Source organism: Suncus etruscus, chromosome 1, assembly GCF_024139225.1.
Source record: "Suncus etruscus isolate mSunEtr1 chromosome 1, mSunEtr1.pri.cur, whole genome shotgun sequence".
NCBI lineage: Eukaryota > Metazoa > Chordata > Mammalia > Eulipotyphla > Soricidae > Suncus > Suncus etruscus.
Genome location: NC_064848.1, coordinates 126548572 through 126567519, shown reverse-complemented (window position 1 = coordinate 126567519; position 18948 = coordinate 126548572). Strand labels below are relative to the sequence as shown.

Below are 18948 nucleotides of genomic sequence, written 5' to 3'. Positions count from 1 at the left end.
AATAGTATGGAAGATAAAAATTATTAAATAACTACTGCATTGATTTTGTGATATACAGTGTTAAGAGCACTTATTCTCTGGCAATTAAGTAAGATTTATACATAAGTAAAGATAGTCACAACACAACCAAGACAGAACCATGGCATGCTAGAATGACTGGCTGATGTCTTTGAACACTATTGTATTTCAGTTACTGTCCAGTCATGAGCCTGTCTTAGCCATAGTCCAGCCATGTTCAGGTCCTGTCCTGACACTGATATGAGGAGTAGAAACCAAGAAAAAGCCACTTAATTAAGGAGAGGTTTAGCAAATGATAAAATGACTCAGTCTAAATGTAGGTTGTTTTTCTTCCTGTTTCTCGATGAAATAGATTTTAGTATACAAGAAAAAAATAACTTTTTAAAGGTTAAAAATAAATTCAAAATTCAAAAAGAACTTTAAAAGGGTTACCCTTTTTAAAGTAAGATAAATTAAACATAATATTAAAAACTTTAAACTATATATAAAATAACTATTTTAATTAAAAATTTAATAATGTTGCCAGGATAGAAAGTAAACCCAATGTTATATAAAAATGATTCACTTGGAAGACTTTAAAAGCACAGATAGTAGTTACCTCCACCCCACCCTACCTAGTAGCTGATCCAGTGCATCTGGGCTAAGTCCTTGATTGAGACCCCCTCCTATAAGAAAGAATTCTGAGTCTAGGCTGGAAAGATAGCATGGAGGTAGGGCATTTGCCTTACATGCAGGATGGTGGTTCAAATCCTTTATGGTCCATGAGCCTACCAGGAGCAATTTCTGAGCATCGAGCCAGGAACCCCTGAGCACAGCTGGGTGTGACCCCCCCCCCAAAAAAAAAGAAAGAAAGAATCCTGAATCTACCCCAGCAATGGCCTAACTGGATAACTAAGGCTTCCAAGTAACATATTCTAGTTTCTGACCTTGCATTTGTCAGCAGTCTACTGCAATCATAGACTACTCAGGAGAGATCCATCAAATCTGTGGAGGTATTTGGTTTTATTTTCCTGTATGTCAGATGTAGTCTCCATTATCTGGGTTCCTTCCATCTGGACTCACTTGGCAAAATATTTTAAGATTACTCAAGTTAGACTTCTCCCTTATAAGTAACATGGGTTCATAATAGCATTCATTTAAGTGCAATAATAACAATATAGTCAAATACACATTTGTAAAAAGTATACTGTTCTTATTTGGCTAGAGCAATAGATAGTACCATGGGTAAGGCACTTACTTTGTATGATTTAATCCTCAGCACCCAATTATAGTTCCCTGAAGTCTCCAGGAGTAATCTCTGAGTGCAGAAGCAAAAGTAAGCCCTAAACTTGCCAGGAGTAACCTCCAGACAAATAAATTCTCAGCTCAGATTCTTTTTTTTTTTCCTGAGGTATTAGATTGATATTTTGGTATCAAAAGCTTAGTTATCAGTTCTGTATAGTGCCAGTTCATTCCTAATGGTTAACCATTCAGAGGAAAAGTCCTATAAAATAGCATTCATGAGTCATGGCATTGGAAAATGCAGTAACCGACAGGGGTCAGAGTACTTAACTCAGGTCTTGAACAATATTCAGAATTGGAAAGTCTGCCTTTCCCAGCTCAGTGATCCATGTCTCAAAGTAGTTAGATGTGATTTTAAATGACATTATTATCAACATTAGTGCTATAATTGACCCTGTCTCCTGATCATTTTATTTTCAGGATGGCTGGACACCAGTTCATGCAGCCGTAGACACTGGTAATGTGGACAGTCTCAAACTTCTTATGTATCATAGAGCACCAGCTCATGGAAACTCTCTGAATGAGGAGGAACCTGAGTCGTGTGTCTTTGATTTGGATCGTGAAGAGAATTCTAAAGGGTCATCCAAGCCCATTGTTCCTGCGGACCTCATTAACCACGCTGACAGAGAGGGCTGGACTGCTGCTCACATTGCTGCTTCCAAAGGGTTCAAGGTGTGTGGTAGCAGGTGGCCTCATTACTCAGTTGTAATTTGATAAGTGGCAAAGTTGTCTGCTATCAGCAGTACTTTTTAGCTGAATAATTGGAGACTTAATGATACCATTACTAGAGACATTTAGCATCAACGTAAATAACTTTTTCTTGACAGTAGTTCTGTATGCTTGGTGTGTGTGTGTGTGTGTGTGTGTGTGTGTGTGTGTGTGTGTGTGTGTGTGTGGCTTTTCATAAGATCTCTCTATATACTTCAGCTTTTACATGTAACTTGGCTGTCTCCCTGTTGTATGAGAGTTCTTGATTTTAGATATATGTAAAATCAGAAACCTATTAAGAGAATAATGTGAGTATAGGCTTTTCACTTAGGCAGCTTTTGCTATTTCAGTCACTTGAGCCGTAACATGTTTTATCTGCCAGCAAGTTTCTGAATATGAGGCACTGTGACTGCTAATATTTTGAGGTTCAGCATGCGATCAGGTCAGTCCACGTTGGGCTACAGGACCAGTATTAAGTGAGAGAAGCCCAAAATATTAAATGGATAATGCAAATATTTTTAGAATGTGTATTATAAACACTCATATATGGTTAAGATTTTATAAAAATGAAAATTTGATTTTTATGAAATAAGATGATTGTATTTAAGAGAGCAGAGTTATACAAGTTAGAGATGAATAAAATCAGTTTGGAGGAGATAGATATGATGCTAGAAACTGAGGGGATGGATCAAAAGGTTGAGTGCATGCTTTGCATACAGGAACATAATGTAGCTCTCCTTTAATGCAAGTCTCTCCAAGCACCATCAGGGATGACTACTGAAAACAAATTGAGAGCAGTTCTGAGCAGCACCAGGTATGGCCAAAACAAAATAGAACAAGGTAAATATATAAATGAGTTTGAGTTAAATTTGCCAGTCATTACTAGGAGAGAGAATGGTTCAGCTGGTGGCAGAATGATGAAATGAGATTAGTCAAAGTTTATAGAGATTTGCCTTGCACACTACCAAACCTGATTTAATTCCCTCCACCACATATGGTCCCTTAAATACCACTAGAAGGGATCTCTGAGTATGGAGCCAAGAATAAGTTCTGAGTAACTCTAGGTATGGGTACATAACTCCCTTCTTATTCCCCAAATAAAACAATTGAGACTAGAGAAGTGGATAATGTCTACCAATGCAATAATGAAGAGTAGCAAGAGAAAAGGCTAGACAGAGTTTAGCACGTGAAACATATTGAGAAATTTGTCTTTATTCACTATTTATATTAAAGCCTCTGAAAAGTTTTGTACAAAGAGGAAAAATTATAACATCTGTTTTATAAATTAATTTATTTACTTGTTTCTTTAAGGAAATAGGGATTATGTAAACAAGGTGGCTAGCAAGGGGAGAGAAAAAAGTGGGAGAAATAATGAGAAATATTACAGACTAAAACTATCTAAAGACCAAGACAGATTAGTTATGAAAAAAATCAAAGAGCTGACTAGAACATTAATGATGTTCCCAGAAAGAGAGTGCTGTGCTATGATCATCCAGATGGAGCTCTCTGGAAGAGGAACAAAAGTGCATTTGGAGCTGCTAGTTGGAGAACTTCCTGTTATTGTGATCTCGAGCAGAAGCTGTTCATTTGGCCTTTGGTTTGAAGAAAAAAAATTTTTTTCTTTCAGAAAAAGGCATGATTCAGTTCAGGTTGGAGAAATCATTCGTTATTAGTAGTTTTTAACTTCCATTTTACCATTTAATGATAACCCAAAAAACCTTTGAAAAATTATGTGAACTTGCTATTAAAGCATGTTTGACTTAAATTTTTAAAGAGATAGATAAGTGTGGCCGGAGAGATAGCATGGAGGTAAGGTGTTTGCCTTTCATGCAGAAGGTCATAGGTTCGAATTCCGGCATCCCATATGGTCCCCCATGCCTGCCAGGAGCGATTTCTGAGCATGGAGCCAGGAGTAACCCCTGAGCACCACCGGGTGTGATCCAAAAACCAAAAAAAAAAAGAGAGATAGATAAGGGAAATATGATTTCAGACAGTGAATGTTATTTAATGGGAAAGGTGCAACAAAGAGAATAGTTCTTGACCAATTCTACCCACTAAAAGAAAATCTGAATATAATGCAAGGTATTATGATAAATAAGCTGTGTATATACTCATATTGAAGAGGAAATGCATAACAAACCTGATAATCAATCACAGTCTAGAAATTATTCATATCCTGAATCTCTCATGATAGGCAAAAAGACAGGTGTTCCACAAGATAAGTTACCCTACAGGGTTGGGGTACTTTTCTTGCCTTTTAACTCTTTAATTATTATGAACTTAGTCCTGGTGCTTTGGTAACCAAAAATGGTATCTTTATAGAGTCTCTGGCTGTGACCTGAGAATGGGATTTCTTTGTCATTGTTGAATTAAGGGAAATACAGGGAAATTCTCACAGCTAACTTTATTCTTCCTGTACTCATTTATTTTAAAAGGCATAAGATAAATTTTGAACAAAGCAAATAGTCTTTAAATGAGCATGATTGACAATAGACACTGCAATGTAAAATGATAGATTAAAATGATAGATCTATTCCACTCTGGAGTGGTTACTTAATCTTCCAGTCTAACATCTTCATTTTATGATTAGGACATTTAAGCACTGGAGGGATTAAGAGACATTGGGAATGATGCCCAGATTGCCAGACTTCATTACTCTTTCACCATGTCATTCTCCCTTCCTTTCTAGGTAAAGATAAAGAAAAAAAATTTTATTTACTCTATTAAATACAAAGCTAATATCATGACTCAGATACTCTGGAAGGTACTTCCTTTATCTCTATACCACTTAGATCACATTAGATAAGAAATGAACGAAAAAAACAATTATATTTTTTGCTTTTAGAAAGCAAGTCTGAATCAGTCTTTGTAGATAAAAATGATTCTTCACTGTCCATTGTGCTACACTTCAAATACAATTTTTTCTTTCTACAATGGCATTTGAATGCCTAATCTACATAAATGTAATATTAACATTAGCCAAGATGACTGTTTTTCGCATGCTTTTGAAAATATGGAATTTCAAGCATGAAAGCTCAGCGCTCTCATAGTCCAAACATCTTATGTTTAAGATGAAAAGATGGGAAGTTTTAGGAAAATCCAGAAGATAGCATAGAACACATGCATGACTCCCTCACTTGAATCTTTATCACTGTATGGTGTCCAGAACCACACTCTGCTGCCCTGCTGTAGCCCCCACAGCATTGCCATGCTGGGCCGCAGCCCCTTGGAGCCTGAACATTAAGCCTTCCCTTTTATGTCCTGGTTATTTTCCTTGTGATTAAGCAACTTGGGTAAATTATCAGGTAATATAGAAGGGCCTCCTCAAAAGCTAGCCTGAGACCTATTCCAAAAAAAATCAAATTTTGAAATAAAACCTTTGATTTTTATAATTTTGTGTGAATAAATAGATGAGTTTTCTAGTGAATCTGTCACGAGATCTTGGACATGTCAGCATCTTTGGAGCAGAAGTATCATTCACTACATTCTCTGCTTTTGAGCATATCTGTTGTTAAAGATTTCAAACAAAAAGATACTTTATTTGGAGCCCTGTCTTGATCTCAGGAGTCAACTGTAATTCTATTTTATTTATTTCCTAAGCCAGTGGCTTCCTGTCCCTTGCGCTTTTCATCTCTCTGGGTTGTTTAACATGGTAACTTTAGTACAAACTTCTTTCCTGGCTTCCAGAGCCCTTGCCTCTGCTCATTTCCTCTCTCAGTTTGATGACAAATGTTCTCTTGTTGTTGTTGGGTATTTTTTCTGTTTGTTTTTTGTCCTAAATGACTCCCAAGATCTATTTGTATTTGCCTATTTTTAAAGATCTTACCTAGTTTTCGAGTTTTACTTGAGGTTTCAGTAATAAATAGTCCCAAATCCAAATCTTTATAGGTAGGTATCTTTATAGGTACTTATAATAGCTATATTAGCTAGTATGTTGCTAATATAGCTATATATAATACAATATTATATAATAAAACCATTATATATTGCATGATATATATGTTACAATATAATAATATTGATTACATGATATAATCATTATGGATTATGTATTATAATATAAATATATTAACTAATATAGCTATATATTAGCTATAATTTAGCTATAAATTTTAACTATATCTAAATTTTATTTATATTCTAGACATTTATTTTATCTATATTTTATTTATATACTAAATTTTTAAGTCCAGCACCATGTTAGCAGTAAGTTGTAGGGAGGCTTAATGTCCTCTAGTTACCTGGAAACCCACATGTTACTATCTTGAATCATTCTGGCATTATGTTCAGATATCTAACATATTGCAGTGGGTGAGTGACAGATGTTGTGTCTCACGCTACACCTCCTCCCCTTCAATCTTAGTCTGTCTTCTAAGTTAGTGGTTTTAGATCTTATATGCCTAGACATGAGCACCAGTCCACATACTGATGATATGCAAGGTTTAGCAGTAAATGACTATTTTAGAACAATTATCTTCAGTGTTTTCTGTTTTGGTGTTGCCAAAGATCAATTCTAGGGTTTTACTCATGCCATGCATGTGCTCCACCACAAAGCCACATCCTCAGTCTCTTTACACCTATGCATTGGAACCAGCAGTTAGAAAAAAAAAAAAACTCTTGAGGAAAGGTCTGGCTGAGAGGAGTTTCTCAAATGCAAAGACCTATGTGTGATCCCAATATCTGTGTCCTTTTCCTTAAGTTATGGCTGCAAATAGAAAAAGAAGTCACATTTCTTCCTTGTTACCCACAGTTGAGTTGACTGCAAGTTGAAATAGACAAGTTACCAATGAGGTTTAACCAGCCCTTCAGGCAAGATATTATTTCCAATACATAGAAACCACAGTTTTACCATCTGTGTTGGCATTCTTTATTCACCAGGACTATTTTTCCCCTTAATTATTATAATTTTGGGGAAATAACACCTGACTTACCTGTGTCTGAACAGTTGGATGATTGTATATTTTGTTTTGTTTTGAACATTAATTACAGAATGTTCAAGATAGCACATTTTATCTTTGACTAGTTTAGGTGTTTATAAATAATAGAGATTCTAAAGCGTCCAAACCTAGGCCAAACCAGCTATAGCCCTATACTGCCCTCCCTCCCTGAGGCTAATGCTGTTACATGTTTTTCATGAATACAGGATCTGTACCTGATACATTTTCTCCAATCCCTCTATATTTTCTCCTTGTGTGACTGCTCAGGCCCCCAAGAACATAATCCACAGAGGTTTCAAAATCTTATTTCTATCCCTAACTATTTTCCTAATTCATTGAGGGAGGTCTGACTGACAGTGGCTTATAGTAAGTTTGTAGAAGCAAACTTACTAAACTTACATAATATAGTTCTTATGCGTGTCATCTCTTTGTAACTATTAACAGTGTTGCTTTGTATTCTTCAAAGTAGAAGCAAGTATTGGGCAGGGGTCAGGACATAGCTCAGAGTGCTAGAATGTTTGCCTTGCATGTGTAAGATCGCAGGTTCAATCCCTGGTAGCATATGGCCCTGTGGTTTCCATCCTACTGGACCTGAGCAGCAGCACATCAGCTATATCTGAGCACTGTATTGTCTGGTCTAGTTAGTCATCTGTTGCCTGAAGTGACTCGAGCTCCTCTGAGCATTTTAATAGTAAGATATAAGATATGTTGTCTTTATCCCCCCCCCACTTTGGGAGACATATCCACAGTAATTCTGGGTGGATATTGAGAATAGGAAGATACATCAAAGGGCTGTAACACATGCTTAGTAGGCAGAAGCATAAACAATTCTCTATTTTTTAGGGCAATGATGGAGCCCAATAGTGAAGGTCTAAGTGTGCAATGTTCAAATTGGCAGTGCTCAGGGAGCTCTGAGGAATGAGGGTTTGAACTCAGATCGTATATGTGCTATGCATGTGCTCTATCATTTGAACTATCTTCTTAACTGTGGTCTTCCTATTAATGACCATATTCACTGTGTCCTTTAGAGGCCCCATATAAACATGCTCTCAGGCTCTAGGTTTAACACCCCTTCCAGGGGTCTAAAACTCAATTTACCTGCGGGCCGCAGGAGTCAAAGTCAGGGTGATCCTTGAGTGCAAAGTCAGTAGTAAGCCTTGAACATTGGTGGGTGTGACCCAAACAACTAAAACAAAACAAAACAAAAAAATTTCTCTAGGGCAGGGCCACAAAATGTTGTACAGAGGGCCGTTTACGGCCCACGGGCCTCGAATTTGAGACCCCTCCAGAGGTCCTCAAACTTTTTAAACAGGGGGCCAGTTCACTGTCCTTCAGACTGTTGGAGGGCCAGATTATAGTAAAAACAAAAATTATGAACAAATTTCTATGCACACTGATATATCTTATTTAGAAGTGAAGAAACAAAATGGGACTAAATACAACATGTGGCCCATGGGCCGTAGTTTGAGGACCATTGCTTACACCATCTTAGCCGCTTCTGTTCTTCCTCTTATTCTTTTAGTAACACCTATCTTTTGGGTCTGTTTGACCAATTTCCTAATTTATTGCATTAAAATAATTGCTGCATCTCTAGATTTTTTTCTCTTATATTGTTAATTGTGAATGTTACATCCTCTGTATTTCAGGATTTCTCCCTGGTGGGGCCTCCATTAGCTACTGTCTGACCTTGGTCAGTACTCCACTATTGGCCACTCATTTCCAACCCCTCCTTCCAGCTCCTCTTCACTGCATCAAGAGGGCTCTTTTCAATTGAGGAACTTGGTCATGTAACCTGCTTAATGTCTTTCTTAGACTCAAATACCCTCCAAGATACATGATAAGGACAGATTAGTCTCTTTCTGATATAGTGTCAAGTTACCTCTTCAACCAGAATTTCTGTCTTCTTTCCAAATGCAATTTGTACTCTAGCCACCCACTATAAAAACAGTACAAGCATTGTGTGCTCTCTCTTTTCTCTCCCATTACTTCAAATGATCTGTTCTTTTGTCCTGAACCTTCTCTGCCTACACACTGCTAAGTCTTGGTTCTCATTATTCAGATGTTCCTAGGGTTTTCCCACCTCAAAGTACCCCACTTGGAAAGCTTCTATTTTATCTTGTTTTTCTCTTCCTTTCCACTTCCTTCCCCCCATAATCACTTTTCCACTTTTGCATACTCTCCTTAATTTTTGTGGATTAGGTAACATGTTAATAATAATATTAACATTTGTGGCTTTAATGTCTAATTACTCTGCCTTACCAAGACTACAGTACCCAGAATCATGTACCAGTGTCCATGCTACTTCTATTCCATCTCTTCTTTCCTTACACACATTCCCTCCTTTTGGAAATTTCAGTTTTCTAATTCAAGGCAAGAGTTTATCATCCTTTGATACCCCTCTCCCCGTTGAGAGGGGCATAAATCAAAAAGATAAAATCAATCAGTGTTGTTGCCGAAATGATGTAAAAGGAGCCTTTGTGCATGGTTGGTGAGAATGTTATCTGGTTTAACTTCTATGGAAAATAGTATGGAGATTCCTCAGAATCAGAATAATCTATATTACCCAGAAATTCTCCCTCTTGACAACTCCTCTGAGGACATATAGGTAGTAATTTGAAAAAATAAATACACACCTATGCTAAAATACTTGGTAATGTTTTGTTTTGTTTGGGGCACACCTGTGATGCTCAGGCATTATTTCTGGCTTCACACTCCGAAATTGCTTTTTGCAGGCTTGGAAGATCATGTGGGATACTTGGGAATCAAACCCAGATTGGCTATATGCAAGACAAGCACCCTCCTGTGTACTATTGCTCAGGCCCCATAGTATTTTACGAAAAGATATCAGTTTAAATTCCACTGGGATACAATAAAAGGACATCATGTTAAATGACATAAGTCAGAGGTGAAACAAATACAAAATGATCATTGTGCTCATGTGTATTACTTAGAAATTAAAAGCAGGAAATAGACATCCACTGCTTTTTAAAATCTCTGCATTAACAGATATATTTGTATCAGTTAATTGGGCTCTGGCTTTGACTCTTTTATCTAGATTCTTTGTTTCATTTGAATAAGACATACTCTTCCCAGCTTTGCCAGCTTTGCTCTCTTTGCTAGTGCATTTCCTAAGCTGTGATTGGCACCACAGTTTTTATCCTCTTCATAGGAGCCCATCCTCTGAGAACAATGCTAAGGTTCTATTATTTCTCTTCCACCACATTATAAAATTCAGTGTCTTGTTTCCTCAAGTCTATTTTCCTGTATATATTTCCCCATGTCTCATGACCACATTGTGTTCTTCCCTAGAAAGGGAACTCTTTTCAGAATCTTCCTTTCTTCCTCCTCTCTAGTTACTTCTAGCACACAGAAATTTATTGTGTCTCACAAAGGTGTATGAGTTTGATGAGCTCCAGTTCCTGAAAAGTCTTGAAACTAGAACAATGTCTGCTCAGATAGTTTGCATGTTTTATATCCTGTTATCTCCCTGGGAATTGACATTTCATATGTATTTAAAGAGAAGTCATTGCTGAATTATTGCCCACTTATCTACCTGAATATATTAAAAAAAATAAGGTGCAATATATTTTGAAGATCAGAAAAAAAAATTTATAATTTGTTACTTTAAAGTAACAGTGCCTAGAATTATATTGAGATCTGATCACTCACTGACAAACTCTAATACTACTTAACTGGTTTGGGGCATCTTTATGACTGATAATAATTCTGTTGATTACAATTTTAGTAAATAACAAATACTGATAATTTAATAATGCCAAGAATAAAAGTTTTGTTTTGTTTTGTTTTTTCTTAATTTATTTAAACACCTTAATTACATACATGATTGTGTTTGGGTTTCAGTCATGTAAAGAACACCACCCATCACCAGTGCAACATTCCCATCACCAATGTCCCAAGTCTCCCTTCGCCCCACCCGACCCCCGCCTGTACTCTAGACAGGCTCTCCATTTTCCTCATACATTCTCATTATTAGGACAGTTAAGTTTTGTTGATGCTGTTTTATTTTGCATTGTGGTCCACACTAAACTGTAATCAGGGATTACTCTTGCCTAGAATTCGAAGAGGTTTATATTTTGGGTTTTTGTTTGTTTGTTTGATTTTTGGTTTTTGGGCCACACTTTGTGATACTCAGGGGTTACTCCTTGGCTATGAACTCAGAAATTGCTCCTGGCTTGGGGGATTATATGGGATGCCAGCGGATCGAACCGTGGTTCAACCTAGGTTAGCACATGCAAGGCAGATGTCCTACGGCTCACACCACGACTCTGGCCCCAAGAATTTGAAGAGTTTTATATGCATTATTTATTCTAAATATAAGTACCCTATGAAATACGGATTCATGATACATATAAAGAAACTTAAACAGAAAACTGGTAAAATAGTAACAATCTTAAAATAACTGACTATAAAGTAAATTTCAGTAAATTTTTTAGTTTTTGCTTGTTTTGTTGACATAACCTTGCATTATAACATTTCGCTTTTAAGTATTAATGTTTATAAAAAACATTTATGTTAAGTTTTTCACTATTCAGTGATATTTTTTTAATTTTGGACCACACCCAGTGACTCTCGGGGGTTGCTCTTGGCTATGTGCTCAGAAATCACTCCTGGCTTGGGGGGACCATATGGAACACCACCGGGAAATTGAACTGTGGTCTGTTCTAGGTCCAATATGTGCAAGAAAATGCCTAACCACTGTGCCATAGCTCTGGTTCTATTCAGCAATTTTAATACATTTTTAAATGAAAGCACATGAAATACAGCTACAAAGGTCTTTATGATAGAGTTTCAGTCATAAAAATATGGAAAGCTGGGGCCGGCGAGGTGGCGCTAGAGGTAAGGTGTCTGCCTTGCAAGCAGTAGCCAAGGAAGGACCACGGTTCAATCCCCCGGTATCCCATATGGCCCCCCCCCAAGCCAGGGGCAATTTCTGAACGCTTAGGCAGGAGTAACCCCTGAGCATCAAACGGGTGTGACCCGAAAAACCAAAAAAAAATATGGAAAGCTTCACAAATTTGAGTGTCATCCTTGCACAAGAGCCATGCCAGTCTTCACTGTGTCATTCCAGTTTTAATATATGTTCTGCTGAAGAGAGCACTATTCAGTGATGTCTTAAATATGAGCTCCAGATGTATGAAAGCAAGAGCTAGTACAGTTTTTAAAGGAATCCTCCAACTTACAGAGACAGTGAAAGACAAAAGTCCTGGTTAATTCTGTTTTGCAAGTAAGCTGGCTTCGCTTACTCTTTGGTTCATCTCCTTCATTCCGTCTGTCTCATGACCTTTCCGATTCCACTGTCTGCACCATACCAAAATCTCTATATTAACTTTGCCCTCAAACCACTACTTGCTTTTTGTTCAGATTTCACATAATTGGTGGTTTCTGCTTACTCTTTGTTTTTCTTTCTGACCCTCAGGGATTTCTTGTACTTCCTTGTGAATTCAGGCTTGAATTTAAATCTGTCTTGGAGGCAATATGAAGCATTCCATCTACTCATAGTGGTGTAGGATTAGGATGGCCACTTTGGAAAGCTCTTTAGTGTCTACATACACTGGTATCCAGCAGTTCAGCTCTGGGGTACATCTATACAATAGAAATGTGTACATGTGCTAATCAAAAGAAATGTACTCAGTGCAGCCCAATGCAAGAGATCAAATTCAAGGTCATGTATATGCTATGTATGTGCTCTACCAGTTGAGCTATTTTTTTCCTCATCTCTGGAAAAATCATTCAAACAGCTTCTACTGACTGCACCCTTTACCAAAAATTTATAAGCATAAACATGTGATATGAGCATGTCAAATCTATTCCAAATGAAATGTTATTTATTCTTTATAACATCCTAGTAAGAGAATGAAACATAAGAGCTAATATACTTTTACATTGGAATACCACATAGTAATTTTCTTTTAAACTTACAACTGTGGGGGCTGAAGCAATACAATGGGTACAATGGGTTGGAAAAACTATCTTGCATGCAGCCAACTGAGGTTCAATCCCTGGCACCCTTTCCTTCTCAAGCCCCACAAGAAGTAATCCCTGAGTGTAGAGCCAGAAATAAGCCCTGAGCACCTCTGGTTTATGTCTCCCCACCTCCCAAAAAAACTGCCCAGTTAGCTCAGTTAGTAGAGCATGGGACTATTTAAAATACAACTGTAAGGTGGTGTTCTTTACATGACTGAAACCCAAACACAATCATGTATGTAATCAATGTGTTTAAATAAAATATAAAAAAAAATAAAGGGGATATAACCTGAAAAAAAGAATACAATTTATATTACCATACTGAATAAAATAAGCCATATATAAAAGGTGTACCTATAGCATGATTCTTTTTATATAAAGTTCATAAATCAGGAGCCAGAACAGTTGTGCAGAACAGTAAGGTGTCAGCCTTGCTGGCTCTAGCTTAGGTCAGACCATGGTTTGATCCTCTAGCGTCCCATATGATCCCCCATTCCAGGAGTGATTTCTGAGTACATAGCCAGGAGTAATCCCTGAATGTCACCGGGTGTGACCCCCCCCCCAAAAAAAAACAAAAAAGTTCATAATCAAGGTAACTCATCTGTGATATTAGAAATCAAACTAGTAGATGTGTGTGGGGAGAAAAGGATTGAAGAGGAAGTACTGATTACATTGGAATCTTCACTGGCTATTTTTCAAGCTCTGTGATTATTTGTGTATTTTTGTTTAAATATTATATTTGATAAAATCATGTACATAATAAAGATCAAGTAAAAAGATCTATATCATATGCAAGGAAAATGTGTTACAGGAAAAAAATCAGAAACTATACAAATTGCATTGTTCATTATTGTCACAGTAGAAATTAGCCCAAGCTAACTTTGCTTATTCTGGTTGTGAGTTACACACTGTTGTTTCAGGTCTGTTTGATTTTATTCTCATTCTTGTGAAAAATTATGATGGGTAGTAAAAATTGATATAGTTAAATATCTTGGTAAATATCCTGATGTTAATTCTTCTTGTACAATTATTTATTAGAAGACATTTGCATGCATTTAATTTCTATTGTAATATGAAAATCTGGGGGTGAAGATTGTTTTTGTTCATAGTTATTGTCTTATTAGCTAGTAATTTTCTATATTGTGTGTTCAACACACAAGAAATAAAACTGAAAAAAGAGAGAAATTTAATTTTAATATTAATGGGACTCTTCTCAAACCTAGTATGGTTGTCATATTTTTCAAATGACAAAATAATGTAGCATTAGCTCACACATATAAACGTGTTTCATCGTATTCTGGGAGAAAATTGTTAAAATTGGAACCTACTCTTTAGAAAGCAGTTCATAGACGAGATGATAGTGAAGAATATTCAGTTGTAACAAGTCCTTTTTTATTTATGTTGCCAAAGTACCATAAAATGCTGTCTGTAAAAATCAAATTCTTTCCTAATTTCACTCTGCAAACAGTAATTAGTAAGCTATTTTTTTTCTCTCTTGAAATCTCAGAAGCTGTTCTGTACAACAGTGTTTTGATCCCTCAAATATGATTCACATGAAGCACTTTTGCTTTTCATTTTGAGATACTATTTCATTTAATTTGTGTATTTCGGTGGCAGGGATTGAAATAAAAGTTTTCTATTTGAAATTTTCTGAAATGCTTGCAACTAAAAACCAATTTTCTTTGGTTGTTTTGCTCAAATGTACCCATACAGATACTATATAATTGAGCTCCTATCTTTACAGAACTGCCTAGAAATCTTATGTAGGCATGGAGGGCTGGAGCCAGAAAGGAGAGATAAATGCAATCGGACTGTACATGATGTGGCCACTGATGACTGCAAACATTTGCTGGAGAATCTGCGTGAGTGCTGTTCATTGATTGGTATTTCATCCTTCATTTAAAGCTGGACCTCTAGGATAATAATAAAAATTGTTTGGCTTTTTTGCAGGGATTTTGGGTTACATCCAGGAGTACTCAGTGGCTAGTCCTAGTTCTGTATCACTTATGGTAGTTCCTGGGGGGCAATATGTAGTGCCAGGGATTGAATAGCGTTGGCTACTTGCAAAGTAAGGAACTTATTCCCATACTATCTCTCGTGGCTCCAAAGAAGAAAGTACCACAATTGCACTTCTCCTTTTCACCTTTGCCTTTTTGAAATTTTATAATTAGAAGGAAAAATAATTTTTAAATAATTTTAATAAAAGTTAAATTTTTATGAATGTAATGATTACTTTTTCCATGTCTAATGACTTTTTACTGAGTCAATTACTACTCAAGCTAATCAGTGATCATTGGCTAGTCCTTATATTTTGTGGATCCTGAGCTATATTGAAACTATGCATTTTGTTTTCTTTAGACTTGAGTTGTCTTTCTAGATATGAGTTCAGAACAATATAAGAAACCCATGGCTGGTTGATTTGCCAGTAACTCATCATTTGAGCCTAGGTAGGTCAGTTATTATTGAAGCTGCATCATGTTTGAGTTCTGGTAAAGCTGGAGGTAATGGCAATGGAGCTTCCTGATGTAATGTACGACAGAGAGGAGGTTCGTGGATAACTGCAAGGTGTTTTCCTGAAGGAGAGGCCATTGTCTCTCAGTTGAAATATTATGATGAATATATTTTGCTAATGAAGCAAAAGAGTTCTGCTTTGGATGTGAAAATGTGAGGTGTCTGTTAAGGTATTTCTGCAGAGATGTCAAGTCAGCATGAATTCTGGAAATGAGAAAAAGATGAATACATAAATCTGAGAGTCATAAGTTAAGGGACTGGATGAGATCACTGAGGAAATAAACACCAATGTAAAAATATATAAACTAAAAAGTTTTCCACATTCTATGATACAAACTGCAAAAAAAAAAAAAAAGTACCAGCAAGAATTAAGGAGTGAGCAGTGCAGTTTGATGGAATTCAGTATATCAGAAGTCAGAAAGATGTTGTCTAATGCTGTTACAACACATATAAATATGCATATATACATATACACATGTGCATACACTTTAAAAACATTTTTAAAACAGGGATCACACCCAGCAGTGTTTGGGTCCCATTGTGTACTGTCAAATGCTTCTCAGTGCGACTGTGTATACCTAATCATTTGGTGGAGTGTATCTCCAGAGCTACACCTGCCTATTCCCAAAAGACTATGCAGTGCTGGTATCAACCTGAAGCTTCTACATATTCTACTCATGTGCTATTCCATTTGACCTGTATTATACCCTTCTATTTATACTAAATGTGTTGTCTGTTAAAATAAGAATCAGTGTAACTTTGATAAGAGCCACAGGACAATAAAGATTCTTACTAAAAGCTGGTAAAATAATTGCATTGTGTGTTTACACGTTTATCAAGTAGACAAAGTTTATTGGATTCATCAGAGGCTCAGCTCAGCTGTTTGATAATGAGGCCACTATCCTTTACGATGATCAGTCAGACCTCTACAACTATAGCCTCTCTTGTTACAACACTTATGAAGGTTAAAAAAAAAAACCATAATAGAGAACTTGTGATCAAAGGAAGGCTCAATTTTCTACTTTTATTTAAAAAATAAATTCAAAACCTTAATAAAAGGGATGTGTTAATAAAATAGGAAGACTGAAGATACACAAAAGGTAATTGGTTCAAGCAAAGAAGCTGTGAAGAGCTTGAGAAACTAAAGCTTTCTCCAATATAAGAATTGCAATTAATTTCTTTAAAGAAATATTTGATTTGTTTTCCAACTTTTCATACCTATTTTGTTTTTTGTTCCTGTGCTTTTTATTTAATAAGTATTTTCTTTTCAAATTTCTATACTTTGATTCTTCCAACAGATGCTCTGAAAATACCCTTAAGGATTTCAGTGGGTGAAATTCAACCAGACAGCTATGGTTCAAATGATTTTGAATGCGAGAACACAATATGTGCTTTAAATATTCGCAAGCAGACATCATGGGAAGATTTTTCAAAAGCAGTGAGTCAAGCTCTGACAAATCATTTCCAGGCAATCTCTTCTGATGGATGGTGGAGCCTGGATGATATGACATCTAATGATACCGCAGACTCCAGCATCGGCCTCGGTGCAAGCAGCGTGCGATCCATCATGCTAGGTATCAGCAGTCCAGCAGTGACAAGAGTGCTGGCATTTCTAGGTTTATTTATGTTTACAGGCTCCATAAACTGATACTTAGTCCATTGATTAAGCACATTCAAAGCTCACTTGTGGCAGCTGCCTTGTGTTGAAAAACTTGAGTATTCACAATGCAGCTATTACATAATGCTGCCTGTTAATATTAAAATGCTTTTATGCCTTCAGAAATACTCAGAAGAATATGAAAGCCACTGAAGAGGCTTTGTGATTGCATTTACTAGCCTAGAGAAATGCAAGGAAAAAATACACCGTGCGGTTGCTTGTTGATGCACAAGTTTTGAACACAGCTCCAGAGAGGTTTTTAGCCAGTGCCAGAGTTTCTGTAGACCATTAACACCTTAGCTTCAGAATGTGAGTCCTGATTGTCTAGGATTGGAAAAAGCACTTTAATAAAGACATGCAAAGCTCCAGGTGGATTGAGTCAAGATCAGAGCTAAGTATTTCTGTTTAAAACAGACTTGTTAGATTTGCTTTCTAGTGGACCGTACTATTCTTTATAGATGATTACTGTCCCTGTCTAGTTTCTTTCCTCTTAAACCAAGTTAGGAAAATCTGACCCTATTCCAGAAGTGTTTTGGATCCTATTCTAGGAGACCTGGTGAGCCCCCAGAACAGGATGGCTATATAGATAATTGGTAATGATGAGGTCTCACAGCTAGGAAAGCAGTCAGGGAATGAAAACCCAGCCACTGTGAGAGGAAAGCCTGGACACTTTTGCATCACAGTGTTGCAAAAGGTTTCACCTTGCTCTTAATGTATTAGTATAATCCAGCAATACTACAAAAAGTGTTTATCCACACTATACAAATTCATTGTAGAAATATTGTCTTTAGTTTTGAAAGCGAAGTTATCCATGACACTTTAATTTTATGGCTCTTTGTCATTCTCATTACACTTACTATAATAACTAAATAGTAATTTAATTATTATTTATTTGATCATCAGTTAAGCCATGATTTAGTTTCAGAAACATTTGTTCTGGCATTTGGTATCTAATAAATTACTGAGTTTTGTGGGGAAAGGACTTGGTTTAGAGTCATAACTGTAGTCACTTGGTAATTGGTAACTATAACTTTTTCACAGCTAATTTCTTTTATATCAGCCAATTTACATCAATAACCTACACTATCTTTAAAAGATCTGAAAATTTGAGGCCAGAGATTTTGTATGGAGAGTAAAGTACTCACTTGCCTTGCAGTCTGCCAACTTTAATTCATCCTTGGCACTGCATCTGGTTCTCCGAACATCTCCATGAGAGACTTCTGAGCACCACCAGGTGTATCCCCAAAATCAAGTAGAGAAAGAGGGCAATTCTAGAAGTTATAGATAGAATATGATGATATTAAAGAAAGCATCTGTAGAAAGGAAGACATGAATGTCTTCTCCTTTCTAAAGATACTAGCAGAGAAGATCCTTTCTAAGTGAGAGTTAACATGTCAACCTGAGACTATTCTGAGCTGCAGAAGTTATCGTTTTGTTTATATTTCTTTCTGGAATCTGAGACTTTCCTAGAAAAAAAAATTAACAGGGTTGTCAAATTATAAAGGACCCGTCATCTCTGCCAAAGTGCTTATATTTCATCAGGTAGGCACTAAAGAGCCAGGAAATATGGTGATCGTCTGTCTCTTCAACATCTAACCCTGTACATTTAGCTTTATTTGTGCTCTCAAGATTTTTTTCACAATTTCCTATGAGGAAAACTTGCAAAAAGCTTGCAGTATAACGACTTTCATATGCACCTTACCTGAAATTGTGTTTGGTAGTTAACCCCACCTGAACCCTTTGCAAAACCTGTTTCTCTCCGCCTAAACTTGGGGTTCTTAGGATTGTCAAGAAGTAAGAATTGCCCCTTAGAAGAAAAATTATATTTGTGCTTCTCTTAACATTTTTGTC

General features: G+C 36.5%; 1 protein-coding gene and 1 non-coding gene across 5 annotated transcripts in view; one reads left to right on the top strand and one right to left on the bottom strand.

The window, feature by feature from the left end:
- CTTNBP2 (cortactin binding protein 2) overlaps positions 1-18948 on the top strand; it is a 197019-nt gene that overhangs the window by 138143 nt on the left and 39928 nt on the right. For all 4 annotated transcript variants that reach the window (XM_049771025.1, XM_049771028.1, XM_049771027.1 and 1 more), the window contains 3 exons: positions 1720-1971; positions 14674-14791; positions 16739-17014. In XM_049771025.1, coding sequence (XP_049626982.1) covers positions 1720-1971; positions 14674-14791; positions 16739-17014 — 646 coding nt within the window. The remainder of the gene's footprint in view (positions 1-1719; positions 1972-14673; positions 14792-16738; positions 17015-18948) is intronic.
- LOC126028125 (U6 spliceosomal RNA) lies at positions 11957-12061 on the bottom strand. The gene has a single exon (XR_007502389.1). It is a non-coding gene; the product is annotated as a U6 spliceosomal RNA (small nuclear RNA).